The sequence below is a fragment of the Oncorhynchus mykiss genome, chromosome 32, assembly GCF_013265735.2.
Source record: "Oncorhynchus mykiss isolate Arlee chromosome 32, USDA_OmykA_1.1, whole genome shotgun sequence".
In the NCBI taxonomy this organism is placed as follows: domain Eukaryota; kingdom Metazoa; phylum Chordata; class Actinopteri; order Salmoniformes; family Salmonidae; genus Oncorhynchus; species Oncorhynchus mykiss.
The window spans coordinates 483,709-497,198 of NC_050572.1; the positions used below are offsets into that span (position 1 = coordinate 483,709).

General features: G+C 45.8%; 1 protein-coding gene across 1 annotated transcript in view; it reads right to left on the reverse strand.

The window, feature by feature from the left end:
• Window positions 1-4,918: 4,918 nt before the first annotated feature.
• Window positions 4,919-13,490, reverse strand: part of ptpn2b (protein tyrosine phosphatase non-receptor type 2b) — a 76,422-nt gene continuing 67,850 nt past the window's right edge. The window contains exons 7-10 of the mRNA XM_036970982.1: window positions 11,226-11,387; window positions 10,866-11,080; window positions 9,991-10,098; window positions 4,919-5,036 (exon numbers count right to left, since the gene is read on the reverse strand). Coding sequence (XP_036826877.1) covers window positions 5,015-5,036; window positions 9,991-10,098; window positions 10,866-11,080; window positions 11,226-11,387 — 507 coding nt within the window. The 3' untranslated portion in view covers window positions 4,919-5,014. The remainder of the gene's footprint in view (window positions 5,037-9,990; window positions 10,099-10,865; window positions 11,081-11,225; window positions 11,388-13,490) is intronic.

Here is a 13,490-nt window from a genome sequence, read left to right on the forward strand (position 1 = left end):
ATTTGACCTGGTCTATAGGGAATATGGTGCTATTTGACCTGGTCTATAGGGAATATGGTGCTATTTGACCTGGTCTATAGGGAATATGGTGCTATTTGACCTGGTCTATAGGGAATATGGTGCTATTTGACCTGGTCTATAGAGAACATGGTGCTATTTGACCTGGTCTATATGGAATAGGGTGCTATTTGACCTGGTTTATAGGGAATAGGGTGCCATTTGGGATAGATCCTTTGTTCATTCGTGAAGCTGGTGTTGACACCCATGAAAAATGATACAACAAATAGGTTGAAAAAAAGAGATTCATTGGCCTTGGTTCATTTTCATGGAGTGTACATTTACACATTTATATTGTGTGTGTGGGTGAAAACAAGTCAAATGGAACAAAGGTTTGCTGTGTTCCTTCACTGTCTTCCTCCTCCCTGGTCCTGCTGTTTCAACACAGCACCAAGAACCTGTCTGTCTCCCTCTTCTCCCGCTCTTTACCCTTTTGCAGTGTGTGAAACTACACAATGTCTTGCAGGAACCTGCACAATGTTATTACAATACATTTTTTGATACATAAAAAAAAGTAGTATTTTCCCAGACTACCCTAGCCATGTACAACAAATAAATAGCTTTCCATGTGTAGCTCCTTACCACACTCAATCATGGCAAAAATAATCTCTACTCAGAGGGCCTTAGAAATATTTTTTGCAGAGCGACGCTACTGTGGAAGGAGCATCATCCACTTTGGAAGATTAAGAAATTGGTCTTCTTGCCAAAGGAATGAGCCAGGATGCAACCAGGACCGACGCGGATGGTGGGTACTCATGTACAGGACAGTCTTCTTTTGTACTGTTCATCCCAGACACCATCCAGAAAACCATTCTGGACTAATTTGGAGGGTGTGTTTTTGGAGAGAGATGGACCATACTTTTGGGTTCTTATCCTTGCTGGTGTTTTCAGATCCAATGGGTAATCTCCAGAATCCCTGTGAGATGCAGAAACTGTCATAACTTTTCTGTGCAAAAAAACTTCCACATTATTTCCAGGATTATCCGCATCAATAACAGACACCAGCTCGGCGAGATGAGCTACCTGTAATCAGGTCAGTGCAGAGAGACAAGCTAGCTGTTATCAGGTCAGTGCAGAGACAAGCTAGCTGCAATCAGACAAGTAGGTGGACTGCCTGCCCGTTTTACAACCCTGGGCCCAACGTTAACGTTACTGTTGATGAGAAGCTTATGCCATTTAGGGGCCGCGGCTTCTACAGCCGTCATTAGGAGGGTTCAGGAGGATGCTGGTGCTCCATCTGCCCGACCCACAACTCCAATACCGGAAGTGTGAGTGATGTGTGTGTGTCTCTGACTCTCCTACCTTGGCCTGGTGAAACTATATATGCGAGTGAGATGTTAGTAAAATTCCTGAACTGTTTATCATTCTAGATTGCAGCCGGTAGCAACAAGAAGAAGCACTGTGATGTGTGTGGACCCAAGGACATGAAGACACAGTGCACATGCATCAAGTGCAATAAATACATTTGCAACACACACACACACAGTAAAACTCTGTCCCTCATGTGGTGTGAAGACCGGCCTTAATGTGTTCAATGGGGCTCATTTCCATAATATACTGTATGTAAACTCTGTCCAGTTCAGTTCAAAGCAATACACATCAATAGAGATGAAAACCTTGTTTCATTTATATTTGTTCAAGATAAACATGATTTATTCCACCCATGTCTTGATTATAATTCATTTCTGTTTACAACACGAGCCACGGTAAATTTCAAGTATTAACTATGTATGCTGTCTATATTGCTTGTAACGGATCTAAGCATTTTTACATACATTGTTATGGCTGTATTGTTTAAAAAAAACAATGTTGTGGGTCCATCAGACCTGCGGACATTGGGTGAATAACAAAAAGACCACACAAGGGTTAAGAGAAAGGGCTTGGCCAGTTGCTACTGTGTTCCGGGCAGCATTGTAACCCGACACAGTCCTAGATTGCAGGGTTTATGGGAAACGACAGCATTGGAATTCACTGATGCATGCATGGTAAGCCAAGGTGTTTCCCAGATTCTGGTCATGGATGTGAACGTTACTAAAACATTTGAACCCTGGAGTGTAGTCTGATGGTAGAACTAGACATTTAAAAAAGCTTGTTGCTGTGTAGCCAATACAAGAGTAATTTAACTTAAAACAAAGTCAAAGGCTATTAAATCATTTAAGGAAACTACATAAAACCAGTTTATTCTTAGATTACACTTTTACATAAAGGAATTGTATACTTGACAATTTCATTCAAAATAAACTGGTCATGAAATTTTGTTTTGTTGTTTAAACCAAATACAATGCCTGTTTCCATTTTTGTACAATGAAAAATATTTTTCCACTTCTTAAAAAGTACAGTATGTACATCATGGAAACATTTCAACTCCTGTCCTCACACATGGTAGGACATTTCAAGTCATTTCTTATAAAAAATATAACATTTAATTTTGCCCTCTGAAAACAGATGAACAGTATTACAGATTGGCAATGCATAGCAGGCCTAGTTCAGATCTCTGCCTTTTCAACGTGGATGCAAAGCAAAATAGAATGGACAACGTAACAAGAGGCTAAAACTATAACAACCAAACTGCTGATGCATTATTGTGACTCCATTCCACTATGGGGTAGCGGAGGCTGTCATAGCTGGTGTTTTAGAGGGGAGGATAGAGAGGGAGGGGGATATAGACAGGGAGGGGGAGAGGGATATAGAGAGGGAGGGGGAGAGGGATATAGAGAAGGAGGGGGATATAGAGAGGGAGGGGGATATAGAGAGAGGGGGATATAGAGAGAGGGGGAAATAGAGAGGGGGATATAGAGAGAGGGGGATATAGAGTGCCTTGCGAAAGTATTCGGCCCCCTTGAACTTTGCGACCTTTTGCCACATTTCAGGCTTCAAACATAAAGATATAAAACTGTATTTTTTTGTGAAGAATCAACAACAAGTGGGACACAATCATGAAGTGGAATGACATTTATTGGAAATTTCAAACTTTTTTAACAAATCAAAAACTGAAAAATTGGGCGTGCAAAATTATTCAGCCCCTTTACTTTCAGTGCAGCAAACTCTCTCCAGAAGTTCAGTGAGGATCTCTGAATGATCCATTGTTGACCTAAATGACTAATGATGATAAATACAATCCACCTGTGTGTAATCAAGTCTCTGTATAAATGCACCTGCACTGTGATAGTCTCAGAGGTCCGTTAAAAGCGCAGAGAGCACCATGAAGAACAAGGAACACACCAGGCAGGTCCGAGATATTGTTGTGAAGAAGTTTAAAGCCGGATTTGGTTACAAAAAGATTTCCCAAGCTTTAAACATCCCAAGGAGCACTGTGCAAGCGATAATATTGAAATGGAAGGAGTATCAGACCACTGCAAATCTACCAAGACCTGGCCGTCCCTCTAAACTTTCAGCTCATACAAGGAGAAGACTGATCAGAGATGCAGCCAAGAGGCCCATGATCACTCTGGATGAACTGCAGAGATCTACAGCTGAGGTGGGAGACTCTGTCCATAGGACAACAATCAGTGGTATATTGCACAAATCTGGCCTTTATGGAAGAGTGGCAAGAAGAAAGCCATTTCTTAAAGATATCCATAAAAAGTGTCGTTTAAAGTTTGCCACAAGCCACCTGGGAGACACACCAAACATGTGGAACAAGGTGCTCTGGTCAGATGAAACCAAAATTGAACTTTTTGGCAACAATGCAAAACGTTATGTTTGGCGTAAAAGCAACACAGCTGAACACACCATCCCCACTGTCAAACATGGTGGTGGCAGCATCATGGTTTGGGCCTGCTTTTCTTCAGCAGGGACAGGGAAGATGGTTAAAATTGATGGGAAGATGGATGGAGCCAAATACAGGACCATTCTGGAAGAACCTGATGGAGTCTGCAAAAGACCTGAGACTGGGACGGAGATTTGTCTTCCAACAAGACAATGATCCAAAACATAAAGCAAAATCTACAATGGAATGGTTCAAAAATAAACATATCCAGGTGTTAGAATGGCCAAGTCAAAGTCCAGACCTGAATCCAATCGAGAATCTGTGGAAAGAACTGAAAACTGCTGTTCACAAATGCTCTCCATCCAACCTCACTGAGCTCGAGCTGTTTTGCAAGGAGGAATGGGAAAAAATTTCAGTCTCTCGATGTGCAAAACTGATAGAGACATACCCCAAGCGACTTACAGCTGTAATCGCAGCAAAAGGTGGCGCTACAAAGTATTAACTTAAGGGGGCTGAATAATTTTGCACGCCCTATTTTTCAGTTTTTGATTTGTTAAAAACTTTTGAAATATCCAATAAATGTCGTTCCACTTCATGATTGTGTCCCACTTGTTGTTGATTCTTCACAAAAAAAATAGTTTTATATCTTTATGTTTGAAGCCTGAAATGTGGCAAAAGGTTGCAAAGTTCAAGGGGGCCGAATACTTTCGCAAGGCACTGTAGAGAGAGGGGGATATAGAGAGAGGGGGATATAGATAGAGGGGGATATAGAGAGAGGGGGATATAGAGAGAGGGGGATATAGAGAGAGGGGGATATATAGAGAGGAGGATATATAGAGGGAGGAGGATATAGAGGGAGGGGGATATAGAGGGTGAGAGGGGGGATATATAGAGGGAGGGGGATATAGAGGGAGAGAGGGGCGATATAGAGGGAGGGGGATATAGAGGGAGGGGGATATAGAGGGAGAGGGAGGGGGATATAGAGGGAGAGGGGGGATATATAGAGGGAGGGGGATAGAGGGAGAGAGAGAGAAGGGGGATATAGAGGGAGGGGGATAGAGGGAGAGAGAGAGAAGGGGGATATAGAGAGAGAGGGAGATGTGGGGATTTAGAAGGAGGGGGATATAGAGAGAGAGGGAGGGAGGGAGCTATAGTGGGGGGGGGGGGGGGGGGGGGGGGGAGGGGGATTCCTGTCAACGTCATCTCAGCAGCCAGATCAGGAGGAGGCTGGAGCCACGGTGGAGTCAGTTAGCGGTCACTGGTTCTCGGCCTGTCACAACAGAGAGAGGATGTTGATTTCAGAAGAACACAGTATAAGGACATGCCATTTGACAGACCACAAGAACAGATGTACTGGATGTAGAACCAATGTGCCTGCTTTAGTTCCACAACCACAGACTGCTGTGCTTACAGGTGATGTAATACTGGGATTGAAATGAGAGCTCTGTTACAACCAACCAGGTACAGTAGTTATATAGCCTGGCTCCAGATCTGTTGATGTACTCTTACCAACTTCACCGCTGTAATTGGCGTGACAATGAGGGATAGCACAAACAGACTGGCACTCGGGCTAGTAGTTTGAGGGATTTGAAATGGAAGTACATGTGTAGGTCTACTGTCATCATCATCATCATAGATGAAACAGGGAGCAGTAAGCAGCTGTTCTGGTTTAAAAAGCAGGTACTACCGTCTAGAGTAGCCTGGTTTGGTGACATGGGGACCCAGATAAGTAACTGATGTCTGTTTGTCTATCCACATTTCCACAACTAAAACAATACTTTTTTTTTACCTTTTTACCCAAATGACTTGTAGCTGACGTTTGTAACGGTAACAAGTTCTAACGGCACACAGGTTGCGTAAGACATGATGACCAGGCTTTATCCTGACAACATCCATGCTGAACAACAGAAACCTGCAGGCCATTGAGGGAAGAAGTCACATGATGCTGAACAACAGAAACCTGCAGGCCATTGAGGGAAGAAGTCACATGATGATACATTGCAGTGTCTCTTTCTATAATCAAGTCATTACACTCAGTCACGCAGAGTAGAGGAGCACAGATCTGGAACCAGGCTAGGATGACTAGGAAGAGTAGAGGAGCACAGCACAAACACAGTGACACAGCATGCAGAGGTAACTCCACAAGACATACCAACAGACCAGCACAAATTCCACAAGAAAAGCAATCACAGAAACCTGATGTTACATAAAACCAAACCAGCACTGTTGACCTGAACAGATCAGACACAAGCTGGGATCTTTACAATGACGTACAAGTTGGGGTGTTCTTTTTACATCTGGTAGTGAACTTCTTTGTGTTATAGAATCATCTTATCGGTAGGTACGGAAGTGGGGTTTGCTGTCACAAGAGGACAGTTACAGCGCCCCCAACAGGCCAGTACAGCAGCAACCTGCACCACTTTGATGTCATGTACAGCAAATGCAGCCAAAACGGTCCAATAGAGGTTTAGGCCAGACATAAGGAAATACAGTGCCTTCGGAAAGTATTCAGACCCCTTGATTATTTTCACATGTTGTTGCATTATAGCCTTTTTCTAAAATGCATTGAAAAAAAATAATATATTCAGCAATCTACACACACTACCCCATAATGACATCACACTACCCCATAATGACATCACACTACCCCATAATGACATCACACTACCCCATAATGACATCACACTACCCCATAATGACATCACACTACCCCATAATGACATCACACTACCCCATAATGACAAAATGAAAACAGGTCTTTAGAAATTTGTGCACATTTGTTTTTTAAAATAAATGTTGTTAAATAAGTAGTCAGACCCTTCGCTATGAGACTCGAAATTGAGATCAGATTCATTCTGTTTCCATTGATCATCCTTGAGATGTTTCTACAACTTGATTGGAGTCCACCTGTGGTAAATTCAATTGATTGGACATTATTTGGAAAGGCACACAACTGTCTATATAAGGTCCCACAGTTGACAGTGCATATCAGAGCAAAAACCAAGCCATGTGGTCGAATTAATTGTCAGTGGAATCCGAGACAGGATTGTGTTGAAGCACAGATCTGGGGAAGGGTACCAAAACATTTCTGCAGCATTGACGGTCCCCATCATTCTTAAATGGAAGAAGTTTGGATCCACCATGACTCTTCCTAGAGCTGGCCAATAACCTGATGGTCACAAAGACAGAGCTCCAGAGTTCCTCTGTGGAGATGGGAGAACCTTCCAGAAGGACAACCATCTATGCAGCATTCCACCAACCAGGCCTTTATGGTAGAGTGGCCAGACGGAAGCCACTCCTCAGTAAAAGGCACATGACAGCCCACTTGGAGTTTGCCAAAAGGCATCTAAAGGACTGTCAGACCATGACAAACAAGATTCTCTGGTCTGGTGAAACCAAGATTGGACTATTTGGCCTGAATGCCAAGCGTCACGTCTGGAGGAAACCTGGCACCATCTCTACAGTAAAGCATGGTGGTGGCAGCATCATGCTGTGGGGATGTTTTTCAGCGGCAGGGACTGGGAGACTAGTCAGGATCCAGGCAAAGATGAACGGAGCAAAGTACAGAGTGATCCTTGATAAAAACCTGCTACAGAGCGCTCAGGACCTCACACTGAGGCGAAGGCTCACCTTCCAACAGGACAACGACTCTAAGCATACAGCCAAGAAAACCCAGGAGTGGCTTCGGGACAAGTCTCTGAATGTCGGCCTCCCGGGTGGCGCAGTGGTTAAGGGCGCTGTATTGCAGCGCCAGCTGTGCCATCAGAGTCCCTGGGTTCGCGCCCAGGCTCTGTCGTAACCGGCCGCGACCGGGAGGTCCGTGGGGCGACGCACAATTGGCCTAGCGTCGTCCGGGTTAGGGAGGGCTTGGTCGGTAGGGATGTCCTTGTCTCATCGCGCACCAGCGACTCCTGTGGCGGGCCGGGCGCAGTGCGCGCTAGCCAAGGTTGCCAGGTGCACGGTGTATCCTCTGACGCATGGTGCGGCTGGCTTCCGGGTTGGATGCGCGCTGTGTTAAGAAGCAGTGCGGCTGGTTGGGTTGTGTATCGGAGGACGCATGACTTTCAACCTCCGTCTCTCCCGAGCCCGTACGGGAGTTGTAGCGATGAGACAAGATAGTAGCTACTACAACAATTGGACACCATTGGGGAGAAAAAGGGCTAAAAAAAAAAAAAAAAAGACATTTTTTAAAGTCTTTGAATGTCCGTAAGTGGCCCAGCCAGAGCCCGGACTTGAACCCGATCGAAACATCTCTGGAGAGACCTGAAAATAGCTGTGCAGCGACTCTCCCCATCCAACCCTACAGAGCTTGAGAGGATCTGCAGAGAAGAATGGGATAAACTCCCCAAATACAAGCTTGTAGTGTCATACCCAAGAAGACTTGAGGCTATAATCACTGCCAAAGGTGCTTCAACAAAATACTGAGTAAAGGGTCTGAATATTTCTGTAAATGCGATATTTCAGATTTTTTTATGCAAAAATGTTCTGAAAACCTTTTTTTGATTTGTCATTATGGTGTATTGTGTGTAGATTGAGGGGAAAAAAACGATCGAATCAGTTTTACAATATGGCTGTAACGTAACAAAATGTGTAAAAAGTCAAGGGGTCTGAATACTTTCCAAAGGCACTGAAATCTGTCAGACACTGTACAGTCATGGCCAAAAGTTTTGAGAATGACAAATATTAATCTTCACAAAGTCTTCTGCCTCAGATGGTATAATGGCAATTTGCATATACTCCAGAATGTTATGAAGAGTGATCTGATGAATTGCAATTAATTGCTTCAGGGCCCCAGGAAAGTCCAGCAAGTGTCAGGACCGTCTCCTAAAGATGATTCAGCTGTGGGATCGGGGCACCACCAGTACAGAGCTTGCTCAGGAATGGCAGCAGGCAGGTGTGAGTGCATCTGCACGTACAGTGAGGCAAATACTTTTGGAGGATGGCCTGGTGTGTCAAGAAGGGCAGCAAAGAATCCACTTCTCTCCAGGAAAACCATCATTCACAGACTGATATTCTGCAAAAGGTATAGGGATTGGACTGCTGGGGGCTGGGGTAAAGTCGTTTTCTCTGATGAATCCCCTTTCCGATTGTTTGAGTAATCCGGAAGAAAGCTTGTCCGGAGAAGACAAGGTGAGCGCTACCATTAGTCCTGTGTCATGCCAACAGTAAAGCATCCTGAGACCATTCATGTGTGGGGTTGCTTCTCAGCCAAGGGAGTGGGCTCACTCACAATTTTGTCTAAGAACACAGCCATGAATGAAGAATGGTACCAACATCCAGCCAACTTGACAACTGTGGGAAGCATTGGAGTCAATACGAGTCAGCATCCCTGTGGGGAGCTTTCGACTCCTTGTAGAGTCCACGCCCCAACGAACTGCGGCTGTTCTGAGGGCAAAAGGGGAAGATGGTCATGTGTCTGTCTGTCTGTCTGTCTGCCTGTCTGCCTGTCTGCCTGTCTGCCTGTCTGCCTGTCTGCCTGTCTGCCTGTCTGCCTGTCTGTCTGTCTGCCTGTCTGTCTGTCTGTCTGTCTGCCTGTCTGCCTGTCTGCCTGTCTGCCTGTCTGTCTGTCTGTCTAGGGTGAAGATCCCCCTAGATGCTGAACTTCAGTCAGTTTTGTATTTTCCCCACTAATGATTAAGGTTAGGATATGGGGAGGGGAAGCTGACAGAAACTGGAGAAGTGGGTGGTTGTTTAGCTATCAGATGAAGCAGCAGCTTACAGAGTAATAAGAAGTAGTATTTTACCATCTCATCTCCCCAGCACCTAGTCTGCTTGTTGGAGCCATTCCAGAACTAGCACACCTGATTCCACTACTAAGGGCTTGATGGTTAGTTAGTTGACCAATTAAAAATCAGGTGATACTCATCCAGAAATAGATCAGATATGTGGGATGGCTCATGGTACTGGAGGAGAGGTTTGGGAAACACGACAAGAGAAATTACATTTATTATCCCAAAGAAGCAGCTACGTTATGTTGAGGTGATAGTAGAAATATAGTCTCCATGTTTTTCACACAAACTATTACCCTTTAACACAGTAAGTCCTAGCGAATAGAAAAACAATAAAACAAATTGTCCCTGTGAATTAATCACCTTTCAATACAGACATGTTTGGATCCAAAACGATATCCTGGTTATTTCATGTGATGAAGGTCATTTAGTTAATGGTACAGTGAGTGTAATGATTATGTATTTTAAAGGTGCAGTGGACAGATGAATCCTCACCTTTTTCTCTTCTTTTCAGAGTCTGTTATGCTGGGCTTTGTCTGCTTGGGGTCTGTGATCTTGGGGGTCCAGTTAGACACCCTCTCATCGCGCGGTCTCTTGCGAGCACTGTGACAAAAGCAGCAAAAATGGATGCAAGTCAATCAAACCTTTTTGCCACTAAGTTTAGCACCAGCACTCTGATCAGAAAAGAGGCAATCAATAAAGGAAGCTTCTCCTTACATCCCCAGACTCTTTGGGACAGTTTCCGGTATAAAAAATTAATTCATGTCGAAAAATGATTGAATATGTTTTAGTCAAGGAATACACTTAATCTGTGTCCAGAAAACCAGCCCTTAGAGAAGAGAAACACTGCAATACAACCAGCTAAAAGTAGCAGTGTCTCTTCTCTTACAGCACCTCGTCCCCCCACTACCAGGCAGCCCGGCCTCCACACTACCAGGCAGCCCGGCCTCCACACTACCAGGCAGCCCGGCCTCCACACTACCAGGCAGCCCGGCCTCCACACTACCAGGCAGCCCGGCCTCCACACTACCAGGCAGCCCGGCCTCCACACTACCAGGCAGCCCGGCCTCCACACTACCAGGCAGCCCGGCCTCCACACTACCAGGCAGCCCGGCCTCCACACTACCAGGCAGCCCGGCCTCCACACTACCAGGCAGCCCGGCCTCCACACTGCCAGGCAGCCCGTCCCCACACTGCTAGGCAGCCCGGCCTCCACACTACCAGGCAGCCCGGCCCCCACACTGCCAGGCAGCCCGTCCCCACACTGCCAGGCAGCCCATCCCCACACTGCCAGGCAGCCCGTCCCCACACTGCCAGACTGCCCGTCTCCACACTACCAGACAGTTTGTCTCTACTACACCAATACTCACTTAGCTGTGCTCTCGTCCACATCCTGTTCCTTATATGGTGACTCTGTCCCCGTCGTTCTCTCCCCCAGCTCCGCGTCCCCTCCCTCTTTCCCCAGGGACACCCGGCTGCCATTGTATTTCTCCAGGGGACACTTGGAGGGTGGCTGGGTAGGAAGAAGGGATTCAGAATCAGACACTGGGTCCTGGTCCTCTTTAGATAGCTCACGCCACATTTTCTGGAGGAAACAGAGAAAGAGGGGAGAGAGAGAGAGATTAACTCAAATAGAACTTTAATGATATCACTTGGACTCTGAGCCAGCCGCACCACAGGTGCTCTACTTGTACTAGCTAGGTGTGTGTGGTTAGGGTTAGCTTTGTTACCTGTACAGAGCAGTCCCCCATGATGTACTTGGCCCCCTCCAGGACGGCCCTGTAGGAGAAGCGTAGCTGGTCAGGAGTCTGGATCAGACCCATACGGTACTTCCTCATGTCCAACAGCACAGCTTTGATGTCCACAGACGATGGGTCTTTCCTCTTGTCCATCTGACACCACAGAGACAGACAAAGACACCACAGGTTCAGTGGTTCAGAGCTGAAAATGTATTTGTTGGCTGTGAACATTCCTTTTGCTTAAAATGCTCATCATGCTTATTCCATTTAATATAATTCAATACAACGATTTATTCCCCAATTGGCAATTAAGAAAGGCAATTTAGGTTAGACAAATATCCACATATAATACAGTACAGAGACATCACTCTCACATAGTGTTTATAGCATGGGTGTCAAACAAGAAAATGTGTAGAAATGATAATGAACCTACATGTTGTCTCTTCACTCTCCCCAGCTAGCTAACGGACCTACACTCTCCCCAGCTAGCTAACAGACCTACATGTCATCTCTTCACTCTCCCCAGCTAGCTAACAGACCTACACTCTCCCCAGCTAGCTAACGGACCTACATGTAGTCTCGTCACTCTCCCCAGCTAGCTAATGGAACTACACTCTCCCCAGCTAGCTAACAGACCTACATGTAGTCTCGTCACTCTCCCCAGCTAGCTAACGGACCTACACTCTCCCCAGCTAGCTAAAGGACCTACACGTAGTCTCGTCACTCTCCCCAGCTAGCTAATGGAACTACATGTAGGTCTCTTCACTCTCCCCAGCTAGCTAACAGACCTACACTCTCCCCAGCTAGCTAACAGACCTACATGTAGTCTCGTCACTCTCCCCAGCTAGCTAATGGAACTACATGTAGGTCTCTTCACTCTCCCCAGCTAGCTAACAGACCTACACTCTCCCCAGCTAGCTAACAGACCTACACTCTCCCCAGCTAGCTAATGGAACTACTCTCCCCAGCTAGCTAATGGAACTAATCTCCCCAGCTAGCTAATGGAACTAATCTCCCCAGCTAGCTAACAGACCTACACTCTCCCCAGCTAGCTAATGGAACTACTCTCCCCAGCTAGCTAATGGAACTACTCTCCCCAGCTAGCTAATGGAACTACTCTCCCCAGCTAGCTAATGGAACTACTCTCCCCAGCTAGCTAATGGAACTACTCTCCCCAGCTAGCTAATGGAACTACATGTAGTCTCTTCACTATCCCTAGCTAGCTAACGGACTTACACTCTCCCCAGCTAGCTAACGGACCTACACTCTCCCCAGCTAGCTAACAGACCTACATGTAGTCTCGTCACTCTCCCCAGCTAGCTAACGGACCTACATATAGTCTCGTCACTCTCCCCAGCTAGCTAACAGACCTACATGTAGTCTCTTCACTCTCCCCAGCTAGCTAATGGAACTAGATGTAGTCTCTTCACTCTCCCCAGCTAGCTAACGGACCTACACTCTCCCCAGCTAGCTAACGGACCTACACTCTCCCCAGCTAGCTAACGGACCTACACTCTCCCCAGCTAGCTAACGGACCTACACTCTCCCCAGCTAGCTAATGGAACTAATCTCCCCAGCTAGCTAACAGACTGACATGTAGTCTCTTCACTCTCCCCAGCTAGCTAACAGACCTACACTCTCTCCAGCTAGCTAATGGAACTACTCTCCCCAGCTAGCTAATGGAACTACTCTCCCCAGCTAGCTAATGGAACTAATCTCCCCAGCTAGCTAACAGACTGACATGTAGTCTCGTCACTCTCCCCAGCTAGCTAATGGAACTACATGTAGTCTCTTCACTCTCCCCAGCTAGCTAACAGAACTACACTCACCCCAGCTAGCTACAGTGCCTTGCGAAAGTATTCGGCCCCCTTGAACTTTGCGACCTTTTGACACATTTCAGGCTTCAAACATAAAGATATAAAACTATTTTTTTGTGAAGAATCAACAACAAGTGGGACACAATCATGAAGTGGAACGACATTTATTGGATATTTCAAACTTTTTTAACAAATCAAAAACTGAAAAATTGGGCGTGCAAAATTATTCAGCCCCCTTAAGTTAATACTTTGTAGCGCCACCTTTTGCTGCGATTACAGCTGTAAGTCGCTTGGGGTATGTCTCTATCAGTTTTGCACATCGAGAGACTGAATTTTTTTCCCATTCCTCCTTGCAAAACAGCTCGAGCTCAGTGAGGTTGGATGGAGAGCATTTGTGAACAGCAGTTTTCAGTTCTTTCCACGAATTCTCGATTGGATT